This window comes from Homarus americanus, unplaced genomic scaffold (assembly GCF_018991925.1).
Source record: "Homarus americanus isolate GMGI-L3 unplaced genomic scaffold, GMGI_Hamer_2.0 scaffold34360, whole genome shotgun sequence".
Taxonomy (NCBI): domain Eukaryota; kingdom Metazoa; phylum Arthropoda; class Malacostraca; order Decapoda; family Nephropidae; genus Homarus; species Homarus americanus.
This window is the reverse complement of record NW_024739403.1, coordinates 5,430,598-5,451,738: the sequence shown is the minus strand read 5'-3', so window position 1 is coordinate 5,451,738 and position 21,141 is coordinate 5,430,598. Positions and strand designations below refer to the sequence as shown.

Below are 21,141 nucleotides of genomic sequence, written 5' to 3'. Positions count from 1 at the left end.
AGGGGAGGTGTGGTGGTGAGGAAGGGATGAGGGAGAGAATTGAAGGGTGGGAGAGACACGTGGAAAGGGGGACGTTTGGAAGTAGGGAAGGGAGGGGATGAAAGATACGATAAATGGGTGGGAGAGAAATATGGCAAGCGGGAGGGGTGGATGGAAGAGGATAAATTACAAGAGAGTGAAGTATGGGACAGGGGGTCGGGAGAAAGAGAGATTAATGAAGGGGGGAAAGAGAAAGGAGGTGGAGGTGGAGCGGTGGAAAGACGTGGAAGAGGGGAGAGAGAGGAGAGGGAAGGAGAGAGGGAGGGAGGGAGAAAGGGAGGGAGAAAGGGAGGGAGAAAGGGAGGGAGGAAAATATGGAATGAGGATATGGGAGATTCAGCAGGAGGAAAATGGATAGGAGGAGAGATGATGGCAAAGATGGGAAGGATGAAGGAAGAGAGGGAAGGAGGAGAGAGAGAGGTGCAGTGAAGGAAGGGAAGTGAAGGAAAAGAGGAGAAGAGGTGCATGGGAAGGGAAAATTAAGAGACAGCTGAGAGGAGATATGGAAGGCGAGAAGATAAAGGAAGGAGATGGAAGAAAAGAGGAGGGAAGAGGAAAAGAAGAAGGAAAAGGGTGAGGGATAGAGGTGAGGGAGTCAAAATAATTGGAAAGAAAGGGGAAGGGGGGAAGGAGATAAGGGGGAGGTGAGAATTTAAGAGTGAGGAGGGTTGAGGAGAGAGAGTGAGGCGCAGGGCAAATAGGTGAAAGGAGGGAGGCGAGGCGAGGTGAGAGGAAGGACCCAGAGCGATTCGAGGCGAGACAAGTGAGGCGAGGAAAAAGAGATTAGAGTGAGGAGGTCTAGGCCGAGGGGGGGAGGAAGAATGAGGGAGGAGAGGGTCTTGATAGAAGGAGGGGAGGGTGAGAGGAAGGATGCAAGGTGAGGGGAAGGAGGAGAGGTGAGGGGAAGGAGGTACGAGTGAGGAGAGGGTCTAACTCTTGGAGGAGGTAAAGATTAAAGCAGATGGACCACTTAACAAAGGTCGTCGCCACTGATCCCCCCCCCCCTTACCACACAAGGTCCGAGACCCAGGTAAGCGTCGAGACCGAGACACAGAGAATGAGAGACCGAGACACCGAAAGAGAGACCGAGAGAGAGAGAAACCGAGACACCGAAAGAGAGACCGAGAGAGAGAGAAACCGAGACACCGAGAGACCCGGGATTTAATTATATATTCTCATGGCGACTTATAGGACGTGTATAACTACGGTGTATATAATATAGTCCAAGTCAATAACAATATTATTTGAGAGAGAGAGAGAGAGAGAGAGAGAGAGAGAGAGAGAGAGAGAGAGCCAGCTTTGTTTGTACCATACACTTCAACCCAAATTTAACTCACCTGGCTGCCTTGACCTACTCCCGTGGCTCAGGTAAGCTCACGTCGTCCGCCCCAAACACCAATTACCACACCTTTATTCTTTCTGCCTTGTTTGTGTTCTCCTCCGGCTTTACTATTTGTTTTTATTTTTCTCATAAACCTCACAATAATTACATACACAGGTAGAAAGTACAGGTAGAGTCATATTAATGAGGTTTATAGAGGTAATTCTACGATCTATAAGGGTTCGGTTTAAGGTGATTTTTTTTTTTTGGCTACAGGTGTAAATTTAGGTACAGGTAAAGTAATCCCCAGGTGGTGACAATGATAAAGGTGGCCGCTAAACCTAAATATACTAGATTTTGAGGCTTATATATTCTCAATCATCAAGTGCTAATTATCACTATTAACATGAAACTATTGGTACATTATTATTTTTTTTTTGGCGGCGTATTTTCACATTCACTTAAAACTTAATTTACATAAACACAAAACAGCGTCATAATGAGGACAGTGTAGGGTTAGGTTCGGGTTCGGTCATCTTATGGGTCAAGAAACGGAAGAGGTCAAGCCGGATTTATGAGACCAATCCGACCATAAAGAAAATAAAAAAAAAATTCCGAAAACGCAGGCGATATAGCAGTGGCATTATTAGTTATCTTATTCTAGCCATGAAATTCTAATCCCACATAAGTGATTTCCACCACCTTCGTATTCTTCTACAAAAATATGAATAAACACTAAAAAAATAAGTCACACACACACATAGTATATACCGGCATATATTCCAAAAGTTAGAAACTTCTGTTAAGATTTTTCAAGCTCAAGACTCCAGTGCCTGAGTTGAGGGGGTGAGGGGGTAAGGGGGTGAGGGGGAATGTCTACCCTTAGCACATGTACTGGATTTGTTGACAACCTTCAGCGTGTGTCATCTCTCTCCTTCCTCCCTCCTTATTCCCACCGCCGTTTCTTTGTAAAAAAATTAATAAATAAATAAATCTGATTGTCTTCCCTTACACAACCAATTCCAAAAACTGATTCTGTTATGTAAATCTCAACGTAACCAATTCTAACAATTTGTGTGTGTGTGTGTGTGTGTGTGTGTGTGTGTGTGTGTGTGTGTGTGTGTGTGTGTGTGTGTGTGTGTGTGTGTGTGTGTGTGTGTGTGTGTGTGTGTGTGTGTTCCCATAAAGATTTCTCCACAGTCCACTCTCGTCAACTGCCACAAGAAACACGGTAATGTGGCGACTGTTGCCAACTTCATCCGTGAGAGGGTGTGGAAGCGATGAGGAGGGAGACTGGCTGAGTGAGTGTGAGACAGAAAGAAATAAGTTTTAAAAGTTTATCTTACCCAACCCTCCAGTCGTCTTGAACTAACCGACCACCGAACTTACGAGTTTAAACGACCATCAAGGATTACAGGTACCGGCTAAGCTGTCAAGATGGCGTCGGAACCATACTAAGACTCAAGCAAAAAAAAACAAAAAAAAAACAAAAACAAAACAACAACATACGACTCAATAGGAATCCTGGACCAAGGTGCTAAGATGGCGCCCAGACTACCCAAAGACTATTCTAATTCAATCTTACGACTTTTTCAGGATCGGGGTGAGACTAAGGGGAGGTGTCGCCAGCATCTAAGAGGGTTGAGGTGGCCGGATAATCCCTCTTGGGGGTGGGGGGGGTCTTTGTAGTGGAGTGTCAGTGATGGTGAGAGGGAGGGAGAGGGAAGTGGAGTGGACGGGGGATTACGAGAGAGAGAGAGAGAGAGAGAGAGAGAGAGAGAGAGAGAGAGAGAGAGAGAGAGAGAGAGTTAATATCTTCAAGAGATATAAAGAGGGAGAGGGACATTAAAAGAGAGATAGTGAGAGAAAAGGTGTAATTTCTTCTTCAAGAGAAAAGAAAGAAAAAAAAACTAATTCTATTATAATCAAATTATCTAAGAACTCCTTATAGATTGACTGACCTACTGACCCACTGACTGATTGACCTACTGACTGGGTGACCTACAGACTGGGTGACCTACAGACGTATTGATTGACTTACCTAATTAATGACTGACCTACTAACTGACTGACCCACTGACTGAGTGACCCACTGACTGATTGACCTAATGACGTATTGATTGACTTACCTAATTAATGACTAACCTACTAACTGACTGACCCACTGACTGAGTGACCCACTGACTGAGTGACCCACTGACTGAGTGACCTACTGACTGGGTGACCTACATACTGGTGACCTAATTAATGTCTAATCTACTGACCGACCTCCTGACTAGCTGACTGACTAACCCATTGACTGACTGACTGACATTAATAATAAGAAATTTTACTTAAGAGGTCAAATCATCGTATTGAAAGGGTCAAGTTATCGTACTCAAAGCCTCACGTCATAGTACTCAAGAAGTCAAATCATCCTACTCAAAGTGTCTCGTCATAGTACTCTAGGAGACAAGTCTTCGTACTCAAAGGACTAGAACTTTTATTTTTGCGAGAGAAAGAAGACTAGGAATCCCTCGAAAGTCCTTTGAAAATGATCTCACTGTTGACGCAAGGGTAAGGTGACGACCCCCCCCCCCAACTATTATTCTCCACAAGTTTGTATTCTGTTCTATTATTCATCTTACGTTAGTTTAGCATTTTGTCTTTTTTTTTGGGGGCATCCATTTTTGGTTATATATATATATATATATATATATATATATATATATATATATATATATATATATATATATATATATATATATATATATATTTATTTATTTATTTATTTATTTATTTATTTATTTATTTATTTATTTATTTATTTATTTTTTTTTTTTTTCATACATCAATATGGAAGTTCAGTCTGTTTTTCATCAGTTTTGTAAAAATATTTGTATTCTTGTTTTCATATTCCATGTGTGTGTGTGTGTGTGTGTGTGTGTGTGTGTGTGTGTGTGTGTGTGTGTGTGTGTGTAGTCTGAAATGGTGTATATATTTATTTAGGTACATACAGTATGCATGCAAGTGAGTGCGCCTATGTATGTATGTATGTATGTATGTACGTATGGGCGATCTGTGTTGTAATGGTCAGCATGCTCGCCTCGCAAGTGAGTGGTCCAGGGCCATTTGCCTCTGTTTACCCAGCAGTAATTGGGAACCTGGATGTTCATCGATTTGCGGATTGTGTTCCGGGTAATGGTTAGCCAGTGCAGTTGGTGAGTTGTCCGGTCTTCTCAGACTATTCCTTGACACTGGGTCATACAACTCGTTAACTCAGGTTGTCACCATTACGCTTGGTGTAAAAAAACGGGAAGGAAAAAAAAGAAAAAAGGAAAAAAAATGGTAATTCCTTTGATGTGTTGTTTACTCGTTTTGTTCTCGTGATTATAATTGATGGCTAGATTCCCGGCAGCTTTGAGTGGCGAGGAGACAGTGGATTCTTACCGGGATGTGAGCCAACCCGCTTCTTGGAGATTCAACATGCCAAAGGGGTTAAGGAGAGGGAGGGGTGAAGAGGGAGGCGAGGGGTGAAGAGGGAGGTGAGGGGTGAAGAGGGAGGTGAGGGGTGAAGAGGGAGGCGAGGGGTGAAGAGGGAGGTGAGGGGTGAAGAGAGAGAGGAGGGGTGAGGGAGGTGAGGGAGGCGAGGGGTGAAGAGGGAGGTGAGGAGGTGGGAGGCGAGGGGTGAAGAGGGAGGTGAGGGGTGAAGAGGAGGCGAGGGGCTAAGAGGGAGGTGAGGGGTGAGGAGAGGGAGGGAGGGGTGAAGAGGGGAGGTGAGGGGTGAAAGAAGAGGGAGGCGAGGGGGTGAAAGAGGGAGGTGAGGGGTGAAGAAGGGAGGCGAGGGGTGAAGAGGAGGTGAGGGGTGAAAGAAGGGAGGCAGGGAGGTGAAGAGGGAGGCGAGGTGAGGGTGAGAGGAGGACTGAGGGTGAAGAGAGAGTGAGGGTGAGGAGGCGAGGGGTGAAGAAGGGAGGTGAGGGGTGAAGAGGGAGGCGAGGGGTGAAGAGGGAGGTGAGGGGTGAAGAGGGAGAGGGAGGGAGGCGAGGGGTGAAGAGGGAGGTGAGGGGTGAAGAGGAGGTGAGGGGTGAAGAGGAGGCGAGGTGAAGAGGAGGGGTGAAGAGGAAGAAGAAGGAGGTGAGGGGTGAAGAGGGAGGTGAGGGTGAAAGGGAGGTGAGGGTGAAGAGGAGGCGAGGGGGTGAAGAGGGAGGCGAGGGGTGAAGAGGGAGGTGAGGGGTGAAGAGGGAGGTGAGGGGTGAAGAGGGAGGCGAGGGATACTGGAGGCTTCTTTTAGTTTAACAAATTTATTGGCAAAGCTTGTAGTACAGTTTGCCTATTCTGAGAGGGTTAAAGAGGAAAAGGATGAGGAAAGGTGAGAGGAAGGATTAGGGAGAAGGAGGGCTTAGGGATGATTGGGGGTGAGGGAGAGATAGGGAAAGGGAGGGAGGGTTGAGGGGAGGAAGAAGTAGGAATGAGAGAGGCGAAGGATTGGGTGGATATTAGGACAATGTTAATGAGAGAGAGAGAGAGAGAGAGAGAGAGAGAGAGAGAGAGAGAGAATTACACATGCAAATTGGAGTTCATAAAATTATCTTGTGTTGATCGTTCGTAACCAAAAAGAATAAAATAGGCTACAAATTAATCGGTAGTTAAAAAAAGGTAAAAAAATATACAGTATATACTTCATGTCGTTTGCTGAATACGTCAGTGGCCAAAGAAGATAATTGAGTTATTATTGACGTATATAACTGATGAGTGAACCAAGCTACATAAAAAAAAATATATATAATGAAATAAATCCCTGGATATGGTATAATAATGGATGTAAATTACCAGGTTACTAAAATCAAGAGTGATAGTGTTATGTTATGTTATGTTATGTTCTTTGTTATGTGTTGTGTTATGTTATGTTGTATTGTTTTGTTATGTGTTATGTTATGTGTTGTGTTATGTTATGTTGTGTTATGTTGTGTTGTTTTGTTATGTGTTGTGTTATGTTATGTTGTGTTATGTTGTGTTGTTTTGTTATGTGTTGTGTTATGTTATGTTGTGTTATGTTGTGTTGTTTTGTTATGTGTTGTGTTATGTTGTTTTGTTATGTGTTATGTTCTGTTTATGTTGTGTTATGTTGTGTTGTTTTGTTATGTGTTGTGTTATGTTATGTTGTGTTGTGTTGTTTTGTTATGTGTTGTGTTATGTTGTGTTTTGTTATGTTATGTTGTGTTATGTTGTGTTATGTTGTGTTTTGTTATGTTATGTTGTATTATGTTGTGTTATGCTATGTTGTGTTGTGTTATGCTATGTTATGTTATGTTAGAATTAGGTTAGCTTAAGATAAGGTTGGGTGAATTAGGTCAGGTTAGGGTAGAATTAGGTTACGTTAGGTTAGGGTTAAATTAGGTTAAGTTACGTTAGGTTAGGGTAGGGTTGAATTACGGTGGGTTACGTTAGGATAAGTTACGTTAGGTGAGGGTAGGGTTAAATTAGGTTAAGTTACGTTAGGTTAGGGTAGGGTTGAATTACGGTGGGTTAGGTTAGGTTAGGTTAGGTTAGGTTTGAGGTGCATTAGATGTGATAAGGCGGTAGGTTATAGGGCTCTTAAGTTTAGGTTAAAGATTTCAGATTTCAGATTTGCCCCCGAGGGGGCTAGTTTATTGGGCACCCCCTTACATCCTGTGCAAGGTGAAGCGCAGAAGCGTTTACAGCGCCCAACAGGGAAGTATGAAAAGTTCATACTTGCCTTTATGACTCGTACATTAAGGGCGTAAAAGCCTGAAGGGTCATAGGTTTTGTCAAGTTACATAAAGTGAGAGAATGATGAGTGTATGGGGGGAAAGTTCCCGGTACATTTTATCTGTTTATAGCAAAGAGTGGCAGGTCCCTAATAATGTCAAATGCTAGGCCTGTGACTAGGAGGAGGGATATCTGGTCTGGGAGGGAAGAAGTGTTGGTAACGGCTGGGGACCTATAGGAGGAGGTCATAGGGCAAGTGAGGATGTAGTGAGAGAGGGTGTGAGAGTCGGGTTGGCCACAAAGTTTACAAACAGTGCGGCCAGGCTCAGGGTTGCCAATGTACTCCCATAGGTACCTGTACCCTAGGCGCAGTCTCATGTATATAAGCTGTTGACATCGAGTCAGGGATTGATATTCTTTGTAGTGGCGGTTGTCGTCACCGGTTACAGCGTCATAGTGTGACGCTACCCCGTTGTTTCAGGTGTATCCAATTTTCGTTGAATGCCTCTCGTTGTGTGGCGTGTATGCGAGATTTGATTTTAGGTTAAAGATGAATTAGGTTACGGTGTGATTAGGTTAGCAATATGATAGGTTAGGTTAAAGGCAAGTTAGCTTTGGTATAGAGGTAAATTAACAAATATTAGGGATAGATACGATAATTTAGCTTAAGATACATTAGATCTCAGGTCCAGGTTCAGGTCTGAGTTGTAGCAGGTGTGAACTGAGCTGCCTCCCCTCCTCCACCCCCCTCCCCCCTCCCTAGAGTCCATACAGGTGCCCTTGTACGGGAGACAGCAACGTCTATCTCCCTTATTGACAGCTGGAGAACTGATAGACAGATTACAGAAACTGAATAACAGACGTAAATGACGGGCTAACTGTATTGTGAAGGGGGGGGGGTGAGGTGGACTGAGGATGTGAGAGGGAAGGAGGGGGGGATGGAGGAAAGGGTGGACTGATTCAATCTATGGTCAGATTAGGTCTCTGTCCTCCTCACTGGACACTGATAGGAGTTTAAGGATGGAGGTGAGGGGATAGATGAGGTGTCTAGCCCATATCCCCCCACTGAATCTCCTAAACCTAACCTAACCTAACCTAACCTAACCTCTCAAGAGAGAAGGGGATAGGGGTGGGATGAGGGTGATGTAGAATGTATAGTTGGGATAGGTGTATGGAAGGATAGTATAAGTATAATTCGACTTATTTCGGATGGTATTGACGTGGCATTATGACAGTATAGGATAGACAGTTTGACATCTTTTGTTTGGGATAGAAGAAAGGATAGAAGAGAAATAGGATAGTTTTTGTCTTTCTTTCTTTCTCCTTTTCTCTGTCTATTCGTCTATCGAGTTTCCTCAAGATTTTCCCTTTGCTGCATTTTTTAACCCTTCCTTACCTCTTCTATCCCTTCCTCTCACTTTCCTTACCGTCCTAATACTCTCTTCTCTTCCTATCCTCCTTCCTTCTCTATACCTCTCCAGCATCCTCCATTTCAACAACTCCTCATACTCAAACCCCACCTTCTATCCATCCATCCATCCATCCATCCATTCATTCATTTATTCATTCATCTATCTATCTATCTATCTATCTATCTATCTTGACATCGTTAGGCAGGGAAGAGGTTAGGTAATATCGAGGTACGCTTCCGGGGGGTTGAGAGAGAGAGAGAGAGAGAGAGAGAGAGAGAGAGAGAGAGAGAGAGAGAGACCATTTACCTGAAGTAGAAATATCTTGGGCTGCCATTGAAATAAGGACAATGATTTACTGTTTACGTATACAAGGCTTTTATATAGCTTTTTTTTCTCTCTCTCCCTCAATTTCTCTCTCCTGTCTTTTATTCCGTCTGTTCTTTTTTTTTGTCTCCTCAATATCTGTTTTTGTCTTTTATTTCGTCTATTATTTTTGTTTTTATCTCTTTCTGTGTCTCTCTTCCTCTCTGGGATGTAAATAGGAATCATTGTGATGAAAGGAGGAAATGAGGAAGAGGAGAAGAATGAGAAGGAACAGGAAAAGAATAGGAAGAGGAGAAAATTAGGTGGAGAGGGAAGAGAGAGATAGAAGAAAAGAAGTAGAAATAAGAGAAGGAGCAGAAGGCTGGTGAAGGAGTGAAAGAGTAATAAGAATTAAAGGATGATAGAAGTAATAATAATGAGACAGAGAGATATAGAAAGAGACTTACCTGAAGTGGAAGAAGATGGCGAGCGAGGCACAGAGGGACGCCAAGGAGAGACTGAGACCCACTATCTCCATGATGCGAGTACCCAGGGCGATGTTCAGCTTCGTCTGTGAGAGATAAAAGAGACGGTGGGGGAGGGGGGATTAGTTCATGACGTATTAGTTGTTGGTTCGTGTTGTCATAATTGTTATTTTTATTATTATTACACACACACACACACACACACACACACACACACACACACACACACACAGCTGCGCCACAAGTGATTGGCCCATAAAATGTTTTAGTGAAATTGAAAAATTAGCGCTTCTTGTGCTGATCTGCATTTTTTGTGTTTTACATGCTTTATTTTTAAACCAGTCGTTCTTTAGATTGAGAAGCTCCCGGTGGGCTGTCGCTTTCTTCTTGTGGAAGGTATCACCTTTGGTCCGAGACTGAGGGTTGTTCTGCCAGTCAATTAAAGCAGCACGTTTATCATTGACGAGTACATTGATTGCCGGGACATGTTCATCAAACCAGTTCTGGTGTATTCTTTCGATCTGGCCGAGGGTCTCTACAGGATTTTGTAGTGTCGAGAATACCCCATTCGGTACTGGGATTTGGGTTGTTTGTTGTCGGGTTGTTTATCAGCCCATTTTCGAACTGCTCTCCGAAAGCAGCACCTGTTGGGTCCTCCAGACGCTTAGTGTTAAAACCTCTTCTGGAGGCTTGCTGCCTTCACCGTTTTGGGGCGACTTCAAATGACAGCTTGACTCTCACGAGCCGATGATCAGTGTCACAGTGGACTGAGCCACGCATGGCACGGGTGATGAGGACATCTCGGCGGTCTCTTTCTCAGACAATGGTATAGTCAATGAGATGCCAGTGTTTGGATCGTGGGTGATAGTGAGGTTGTGTGCATCACACTTGCTGTGGGGGAGTAGGCCGTTGGGATTACACTTGCCTAGTCCATTTCACACACACACACACACACTCACACACACACACACACAATCATAAACCTAGCCTGCTCTTAGCATAACCTGACTTAACCTAACCTATCCTAACCTAACGTAAATTACTCCTAAAATAATTTGCCTATTCACATTCCGCGGCTTCAGTATGAAAACTCAGGCTCTGCTTTTGTGTAATAATATTATGATTTCTCTCTCTCTCTCTCTCTCTCTCTCTCTCTCTCTCTCTCTCTCTCTCTCTCTCTCTCTCTCTCTCTCTCTCTCTCTCTCTCTCTCTCCCCCGTTACCTTCATCTCCTATTTATTCCCCACCTCCTCTATTTATCATTCTATCTCCCTCTATTACCTTAACAAGAGGGAAATACTCCCCTTTTATAGTGTAGTTCTCGTAGGGAAATTTTATGCTATTAGTGTATTATCCGGGACAGGGAAATTCATTATGTATTCAGTAATATCCTCAGCATAATGCATCACGCTGTATTACCGTGTGTTGTGTTACTTCATTTTATGTGTAAATACTGCTCTGTGTATGCCAGCTGTTCGTTCATGCATATACGGAGTCATACGTGAATACTTGTAAACGAACGGTTTTTATGTAGGTACGGTCGTAAATGCACTCGCGCGTACAAATTCATACACACATATATACAAACGTGTGCAAATGTGTGCATATATGTGAACGAACGTACCTATTGTGTATACATACATACATGCATACATATATTAAAATTATATGGAGTCTTAAATACAACTTGGTATGCAGTATGTCTTCTCACAGTATTCGCTAACAACACTGTACTCCATTATGTATGAATTAATAACCTAGTATAGTTTGTTCATCCATACAACTGTACAGTACATAGCAGGCACGGGGGCTGATTATAATCTTAATCCTGTAATCGTAATTCATTATGAATACGGTGCATTCATGATCGTAATTGTTGTTACAATATTGTGTCTATGTACTGTAATCGTGATCTAGCCATAATCCATCATTTCTGAAACCCCTTAATAATTCTGTAATCACAACACCCAGCTTCATCAATAGTTTGTAACCGTAACTGTAATCGTAATCTCAAAAATCTTCTTAATTTCTGATTGCAAGTGAAATACATTTGATATTCAATTTACTTATAAGATTGCAGTTCATTTCAATGGACTTTTCAATTTCTCCCTCCACTTTGAATAGCAATTTGTTAAGTCAACTTGGCGGCATGTGACTGTAATATAATCAGTAACCATATACTATGGCAACACTGACCACGTGACCAGTTGGTGCTCCACCACCAGAGGTCCTTCACGTCCCTCTACCCTGAGACAGGATCTGGCGGCTCATTATGGACACTTCCGCATTATTGGATATTGTCAGACATTTTGATCTACCTGCTTCAAGTGGCGGTGTTCAAGTCAAGGCTCAATGTTTTACTTGGTTCTTATTATCTAATATGCTATAGGACTAGGCGTGTGTCTGTTTGTGTGTGTGTTTGTTCTGGGCAGCCGAAACGGCACAATCGTTTTTCATCAAACTTGGTAGAAAAATCGCAAAAAATTCGTAGAGTGGAACAAACCTGGTCCCATGTCGATGGTTTCTTTAGGAAGGCATTAGTTAACAATTTTATTTACGATGGAAAACGATACAAGTCTACGGACTTGGCGCACCCTAATTAACCATGCAAGTCTACGGACTTGGCACACCCTCATTCGCTGTACGCTGCCACGAGCGTTCAAACTCTTACAAGGGCACGAACGTGCCCTCGATCACTTGTGTTTGATTCTATATAGTCAAATGTTACCTTATGTATTGTTGCTGTAATCAAGAATGTAATTGTAATCCAGGGAAATTTTAACCACCATCAGATGTATTGGAACCAATATAATCATAATTGTAATCTAATAAAGACAATTAATCATTGTAAACATGATTATAATCCAAAATATTGATATTTGGATTACGTGATCTTAATTGTAATCAAGATAAATGAAAATTGAACATTTAAATCGTAATCACTAATAGTAATGAGCCACGTGTATGAATGTGAAATTTTTTGGTGTTACATTTGTTTGAGAGTGGCCGGCCCTAGGGCCACCTAGGCATGTATTTGTGTAGAAACCGTCGCCATCACAACTACCTTACCCTAAGTTAACAAGCTGTATGGTCCTGTTTCAAGGAACAATCCAAGAAGATAGGACAACTAGCTAGCAGCTAGCTGCTAGCTGCACTGGCTAGCCACTACCCCGGAACACGATCCGCATATCGATTAACATTTAGGGAGTCACTGCTGGGTGAAAGTGATAAAGGGTCCCATAGGAATGACTGCACCCATTTACAGCTGGGCGAATTGGGAGCCTCTGGGAACAGGACACGAGCGAGCGCTATATCCACTCGACCGCCGCGCTCATCACTGCTGGGTAGACAGAGGCAAATGACGTAAAGAAATCTACCATAGTTTCAACCTGCCCTGGGATAGAACCGGGGTCCACTCACGAGGCGAGCATGCTGACCATTATGCCAGAGGTCGCCATTCATACACACGTACACACCACGTATAATATATACGTATATTGGCATTCATATCACCATATGCATTATACACACACACATATGCATAAATCATGTTATTTTAATTGTAACGATTTGCGTGCATGATTTGTAGCGCTGTTTCAAAAAACACATTTATGCTGTCGGCTTTTACTGCCTCTGTTATGTAGTCAAAGAATTACATCGGCCATCTGCCTAAAAGTTATTATTTAATTGTTTAACATCCCGTATATGTTGGTCGGGATTTATTATAACAGGATTTATATCATGGTGTATATGGATGTTATACGTGTTGTTTTGGGGATAATGACGTCATGGTGGTAATTATTATTTGTTTAATTGATGTCTACATATAGGCACAAATTATGTAGGTAAACATCATTACTAACGTAACTAACCTATCCTAACCCTAATTTATTTATTTAATATAATTTAATTTGGGTAAAGTTTTGTTAAGTTGAGATAAATAAGGATGTCTTAAACAGTTACCATAGTGACCAACCCACCAAGGGTTCTAATGATAACATGGTTTGAACGAGGCATCCCTATCTATGTTTCTTAATGTTAATATGACGATTATCTGTAAGACACACACACACACACACACACACACACACACACACACACACACACACACACACACACCTTTATTTGCTTTGATCTTTGATATTTACGCGCGCATTAAATTTGTTATATAAATATTTCCGTTCACATCCATAACTGTATATATTTATAACCTATGTGTGACAAATATGTGAGAGACAAACGTATATATATATTGTTCTGGACATGGGGGAATAAAGAGATAAAAAAAATACAGTAGGACAAGTGGGGAGGAGGTGGTAAGAACGGTGAGGCTGAGGAGATGTTAGGGCAGGCAGCAGAGGAGGAGACTCGATGATAAGAGTGACAAGAGGATAACAGTGTGTGTGTGTGTGTGTGTAAGGAGTCTACGCCAGGAATGTGTACAAGTTAGATGTGAATGGTAGAAGGAAGACCACGAATAAGATGGAAGGATGGGCGTGAAGGGAGTATTAAAAGTCAGGTGGTAGGGGATGGGGGGGGGGGTTAGACCTGTAGGAGGCAACAGTGTATACGACTAACAGGAGAACAAGGCGTCGGGGTGGCTGACGAGTAAGTGACAGCAGTGAGGTGGTTGAAGACACAAGTGAATAACGAGTGTGTTGTTGTTGTTGTTGCGTCTGGCAAGTTTACCATAGTGGGACGAAACGGGACAAACTAAACCTCGTATTTATAATTGTATTTTCCTTTATATTTTATTCTAACTGTCTTGGGGGTAATATGATGACTGAATGCGTTAAAAATATATATCTAGAGTATTTTATTAGTCGGTATTGTAATATTTAATATATAAATAAGAATTCCTTGTCTTTATTGGTTATGAAAAGAGGAATCATAATTGTCCTTCCCAATTAGATTTACAAAACACATGGTCTACTTGAACAGTTAGCCAACGAATAGTGCAAAAATATTTATACTTTTTAGGTACGACGAGCAATACTTTGATTTTTGTTTATTATCATCAATTATTTTGTGTTCGGATAATAATCGATTAAAATCACTTAAAATCGCTTGACTATAATTACCCCAATCCTTGTAAACGGTATTTAAAAGGTTCAACACGTAGGGCTGTGAACTATTACAGTGACCCCTGTATTAAAGGTCGACGGCAGGGACTGACTACACTACAATAACAGCGAGGAATAAGTGAGTTGTGGGTAACCGGAGACTTGTTATTTATTTATTTATTTAGTTTTAGCAACATGTAATACGGTGCAGCCTTTGTCATAACATTTGTGCCTGCATTTGTAAGTTATAATCATATAAGTTGAGGTAATAATGTACAGCTGTATTTGTTTGAAATGAAAGTATCATTATATGAATTTAGTGGAAATTAAATCAAATTATGAAGTTAAGTAATCTCATATTACTTTATGAAGCAAAGCCCCATTATTAGTATTATTATTTTTTTAATTAGGGAACTTTATTAGGTTAGGTCTTAATATTTTTATGAAAGTCTCGTTTAAGTTGACAACAAATTAATTAGTCAACTCTAAGGGCAATTAACTCTGACGAGGTGAATTTTTCAAGTCTATATGTCAACTGATGAGTTCTTAAGAGCTTTTGAGTGTATGTATGTATGTATGTACAGGTATCAAAACCTTCCACGTAATATATTCCTTTCCTTTCCCTTGGCCAGAAGTGTATTAACCCACCTCACGTAAGCTGCCACACCGACAGACATAGAACAGAATTATATACAGAACCACACCGACAACATCCCGCACATAGAGCCATTCATTTATTTACAGTGTCTGGGGGAAAAGTTGAACGTGTGTATGGGAACTCGGACCGTGGCACTGTGCCTAGGGCCAGCATGGAGAGAGAGTGCCTGTTTACCGCCAGGCAGTTGTAGGAATTAAAGCTTCTAATTTACCTGGGTTATATGTAATGTGTGTGTATTTTGTAAAATGGCTAAATGTCTCTCTTAATCTGATTAAGTGTTTGTCTCTACACTTATCGACTCAGCATTACTTTTAACAACTATGGAATTAATGTTAATTTTATACAATACTCCACTGAACATTGGGGTCCTGTAACTATCAAATTAATGTTAAATTTTTAAACTTTCGAGTGAACTGAACATTCTGAAGCTTTTCAATTACGTTAACACAAAACTCAGAAGTAGGCCTATAAAACTCTGCAAAACTTTTGATTAAACGTTACTTTTTAATTTTTTTTGTGAATGATACCTCGTAAAGCTTCAGATTAATTTTGCTCTCTAAAACTTTCTAATAATTGATACTTTCTACAACTTTCGAATATGCTGTTCGCTCAAAAAACCCGTAGATATTATTTTCTTTAACTTTCTAAATAAACGAAATTTCGCTAGACACTATTAACGATTTATTTTAAAACTTTCGAAGAGACAAGTAAATAATAATGTCAAAACTTTCTAATAAATGACACTTTCTTAGACTCCAGTTAATGGTACGTTTCTAAAAGTAATAGACACTTTCTAAAACTTTCGAACAAATAGCTAGTATTTTCTTTATAAAAAAAATCGCCACTCGAACGTTTAATATGGGAAACTTATCTTCTTATTTCACTTAAGTGCTTCCAAATTTATCTTTCTTTCTTTCTTTCTTTCTCTTCCCCCACCCCCAAACAAGGTTGACCTTCCACGCATAACTAATTCGCAGCAACTTTCTCCTGTGACATTTTGACAAGTTTCTTACTTTTACCGAGAACGTTTTACGCGCACTTTACGCCTGGTTTAAACCTCATTCATCCTCAGGAGAGTTTTAATCTCATACTGTGTTGGTTTTGTGAGAGTTTCCTCGTCTAGTTTTATGTTATATCTTTCGTCAGATTAAAACCTCACCGTAAGCGCTATTTCGGTGTAATTCTTCACCAGATTATAAACTCACTCTACTCCGGGTTTTTTAAGACTATTGTAACCACTATTTTAAACTCTCTGTGTCCCAGGTCAAGCTAATTTTAGGTCAGTATGAGAGAGAGAGAGAGAGAAACTTATACGTAGCGGAATTGAGGATTTTAATGATGATACAATTTGTGTGGGGAAGAATCTGTGTCGACCAGTTCTGACTTAGGTGTGATCCGATGCGTGAATAATTGTGGTCGTCTCTCGTAAATGGTCTGTGTGTGTGTGTGTGTGTGTGTGTGTGTGTGTGTGGCATTGAGTCAAATCACACAAAGAGAACAAGAACAACTTTTTTTCGTCCAGTATTTAAACAACAAAGATTTTTTTTTTTTTTTACAATTGTAGTAAAATAATAACAGGTGGATGATATAAATCTCAGCCCTTCTCATTTCTTTCATCAGAACAGCTAACCAATTAAGGCGAGTCTACAAAATACATAAAAAAGTGTTGATTTTCCCCCTTTTTAGTAGAACAACAAAAAACAAACAGACCTTCATAATTATCCCGTTGAAACAATCTAGGAAAATACTCTCTTTTTTTTTTGTCAGCGATAAGATTTGATTAATTCCTCACACTGGTAAATCGACGAAAGAGAAAATTGTCATATCTCTCTTTCCTCTTTCATCGAGATGTGGTAAAAGTCTTATATAACAATTCCACTAAAGCTGACTGGGGTGATAACCGTACGCTCTTGATCAGTCAGTCAGCAAGGGAGTCTCATTATGGTCCAGTAGGTGTGTCTGACTTTCACAGTCCGTGTCGAAAAAAAAAAAAAACGATCTATTTTTCATCTTTGATCATTACTACGCAGTTTTGGTCAAATTAGGGAGGTATTTCTTCAGTGGAATTCGAAGAGATTTATTTATTTTTATCGAGACAGCAAAAAACATTCATGATACACCCATAGAAAGAGCCATCAGCGTCGACATAGTTCCTCCATTATCTTTCATCACCAAAGTACATTTCTGGTCATTCATAAGGGGAAATGGAGGAGAAAAGAGCATTTTCTCCCTACTTTTTTACCAGCACAGAACAGTTCAAGCCAACCTCCAGCAGGAGTCTACTGACGGGGGATAAATAATACGGCCAAGTGTTCTTTTGCAGCAGAGAACAATCCAGGACAAACTTACACGACCGTTCTACAAATGAAATGAACAAAAAAGAGAATAGATCTTTCTCACTCTTTCATCATCAAAGTAAATTCCCGGACAGTCATTTACAAGGACAGAAGAAAGAAAGTAAGTTCTGCGTCTACTTTGATCTTTCTTTTTTCATCATCAGAACACAAGGAAGACTGGAGAAGGTCTGTTCCTCCTCTTCTACCATCAGAGCACAATCCAGGCTAATCTATTACCACGGGGTAGAAGAGAGCGTCGGCCTGCCTCTACTTTTTCATTATGGTGGTGGAGGTACAATTCCCGTGGTCACTTTTCACCACCAACAGGGGAAAACGAGCCTCGCCTTCCCGCCAAAGTGTCCTCCCGCCACAGCTCCTCCACACTAATGCTTCACAAAAAAAATAAAAAAATACTGATTGACCTCCACAGTGGCGACGTTCCGTAAGGCTCTGAGAGGAACAACGGTAATACAAGGTAGGGAGAGGATGAGTGAGGGAGGGGAAGGTTGAGGGAGTGGGAGGGGAAGAGCGAGGGAAGGGGAGGAAAAGAGAGAGGGGGAGAGGAAGAGTGGGGGAGGGAGGAGGGGATGAGTGAGGGGAGGTGGGGAGGAGGAAGAGTGAGGGAGGGGAGAGAGAAACAGTGAAGGACGAGGAGGGTGTGGGTGGGACAGGAGGAGGGATAGGTATGAGAGAGGGCAAGGGCAAGTAATAAGAGAACAAGAGCGAGCTCAGGATGGAGAGATGAAGACCAAATACACCTGTACATAAAAAGATCACTACGCCACATGTCCACTAATACAAACAATGATAAGATGAAAGCCCACCCACCAATCACTTACTAGATTGTCACAGTGTTTCTCCCGTTCTATGGGTTGACCGTCAGTATATTAAGAAACGAATATTGCACCATAGAAAATAAGAGTATTGGTGAGTGTTGTGTGTTGCGGTGGGGGAGAGGCGGGGGGAGGGGTAACAGCGGTAGGCAGGTGTGTTATAATGGTGTGTGAGGTGTTCATACGAGGACCCCCCTCCACCGTCTCCCCTGTTGTTTCTTGAAGGTTATGTAGTGTTTGTGTTTATTTTTTTATTTTTTTTTTGCGTTGGTTTGTGTGTGTGTGTGTGTTTGTTTTCCAAGGAGCTCATGTATGTGTCTTGAGTCCATGCTTTGTGTGTTCTTGTATTGTTTTTCGAAGAGTGTATATTTGAATCTGAGGCCGTGTTTGGTGAGGCGTTGTGGGTGTGTATATTGTTTGAAGGCAATGTTTACATGTTTGTATTATGTCTAAAGTCTGTCGATTGAGTTCAGGCTTATGTATACGAATCACCCGAAGATGGATACCTCCAGCTTATTTCACCTGATGAATAAACACCCTAACGCTACCTACGGGGTTAGGATAGGATAGGTAGGATATGTTAGGTTAGGTTAGGTTGAGATAGCGCAGTGTTTAATCATCGTGTAAGATGAGCTGGGGGCTAATCTTCACCTAATGCTGCGTTCTGTTGCGAAAGGTCTTATGGCTCACGTCATCAGAATTCACGATACAAAGATATAGTTTAATTCGCCAGTTGGTAAAATCTGATGCGAGTTTTGTTGAATTTTCTCTCTTTTTCCTTAAGGTGAAATATACGAGTCGATCGAAAATTATGATTGATGACTTTCTGATGATGGGAGAAAAAGGTGAATTAGTGTTTGTCGTTGATTTGGTAAGGATTTGTTTTTTTTTGGTACTTCCTGTAAAATTTTCTCGTAGGTAAAATACACTCGTTTCACGTATTATACCGTAGACTGGTGGGTATTGTAAGCGTCTCTCTGCGTGTATCCGTTTGTCAGTTCAGGGATATTAACTCATTTATTATCCCCTAGAGCAGAGGATATTGTAATCGCTTGTGTGTGTGTGTGTGTGTGTGTGTGTGTGTGTGTGTGTGTGTGTGTGTGTGTGTGTGTACTCGGGCTTTTGGAAGGGGATGTTCTGAAACGTGTATTTGAACTTCACACAAAGGTCAAAAATTTCTTGAATCACCGAAGGAAACAAGACTTCCTTCAGCATTACGAAGAAGAACTAAGGAACGAGGACTTGCTTGTCTTGCTGACATTTTCAAGCCGCTGAACCTTAAGCTCCAAGGAAGGGGGGGTCTAATATTCTTTTCCCAGATCATCTCAGAAGATTTGTCGCCGATCTCCAAAACTGGCGCAGGAAAGTGAACAGAGGAGACATAGCTATGTTTGAAAGATTGACTGAAGTGCAAGACAGCGTTGGAAAATCGATTAATCCTGTACTGAAAAACGACATTTTTGAGCACCTTGAGTCACTGAAGGGTCAAGACGTACCTGGCGCTCCTCTCGGAGCAGCCAGGTCAACTGTTAACTTGGCCCATACCAACTCCCTCCCCTGAACCCTCCTCCCCACCGGAATATCAACAAGTTCACGCCAGAAGTTACTATTCATTTAGGAAAGGAATGGAACCAGTGTTAAACAGAGGTGAACAGTGGTGAACAGTGCTTAAGTCAGTGAGAACAACTCAACAGTAACAGTGGTACCCAAGTTGACCTTCACACAGTGAGGTCCCAGGTACCCAGTGATAACGGCCCGACCCAACAACCAGTGCTGTGTTAATCCGTCTACGATAGGAAGGCCTGGGACCACACCTCACTCATAGAACACCGTCTGTGAGGGAACTACTACACCACGTGAGGCCCCTCATAACACCATCTGTGAGGGAATTACTACACCACGTGAGGCCTCTCATAACACCATCTGTGAGGGAATTACTACACCACGTGAGGATCTACACCCCCTCATAACACCATCTGTGAGGGAATTACTACACCACGTGAGGCCCCTCATAACACCATCTGTGAGGAATTACTACACCACGTGAGAGGCCCTCATAACACCATCTGTGAGGGAATTACTACACCACGTGAGGCCCCGCATAACACCATCTGTGAGGGAATTACTACACCACGTGAGGCCCCTCATAACACCATCTGTGAGGGAACTACTACACCACGTGAGGTCCCTCCTAACACCATCTGGGAGGGAGTTACTACACTACGTGTTTGCTGTTCAACACCTACATTAATCTGTATGTTCACTGTATGTTCCTTCACCTTTCTCTAATGAAGGCTTTTGTTAAACCACCAATGTATGTAATAAGTCATTTATGTCCAATGTATATTTTCAGCCTTCGGGCTGCAGAACTTTTTCAATAAACCGTTAATTATTATTATTATTATTATTATTAAGATGGAATTTCACAAGTATTTTCCTGATTTGGACAACAATGAGCCAAAAATTGTGAAAGGTAATGCAGGATGAATTCCTCGAACTCCGAGACGATTCATTTGCCAAAGACACAATTGAAGAGATGAGCTTGACGGAGTTTTGGGTGGCAACGGTTCTCTATACTAATATGAGCAAAATGGTTATTCGGGTGCTTCTGCCATTCTCGTCTACCTCTCTCTGCAAAGTGAGGTTTTTCCACGCTGTTGAACATCAAATCAAAACAGCGCATTTGGCTCCATGTGGAAGATGACCTCCGCTGTGTCCTGACTGTGACTCAACCACGGATACCCCAGTTGGTAGCAAAAATGTAATGTCAGCCAACCTACTTAACTTTTGAGTGTTTTTTGCTTGCGCGTAAACTTTACGCGCAAACACCATGTCCCGAGTTTTGAATACATGAGTTGTTGAGTTGAGTTTATTTTTGTGAGATTATAATACACTGCATTTACTACAGGCACAATAGAGGTTTTTATTTTCATATATCAATGACTTGGAACTTTTTCATACTGTTTTCTCGTGTAGCCTTTTT

General features: G+C 41.7%; 1 protein-coding gene across 1 annotated transcript in view; it reads right to left on the bottom strand.

The window, feature by feature from the left end:
• Positions 1-21,141, bottom strand: part of LOC121874562 (PDF receptor-like) — a 178,288-nt gene that overhangs the window by 57,815 nt on the left and 99,332 nt on the right. The window contains exon 5 of the mRNA XM_042378755.1: positions 9,252-9,355. Coding sequence (XP_042234689.1) covers positions 9,252-9,355 — 104 coding nt within the window. The remainder of the gene's footprint in view (positions 1-9,251; positions 9,356-21,141) is intronic.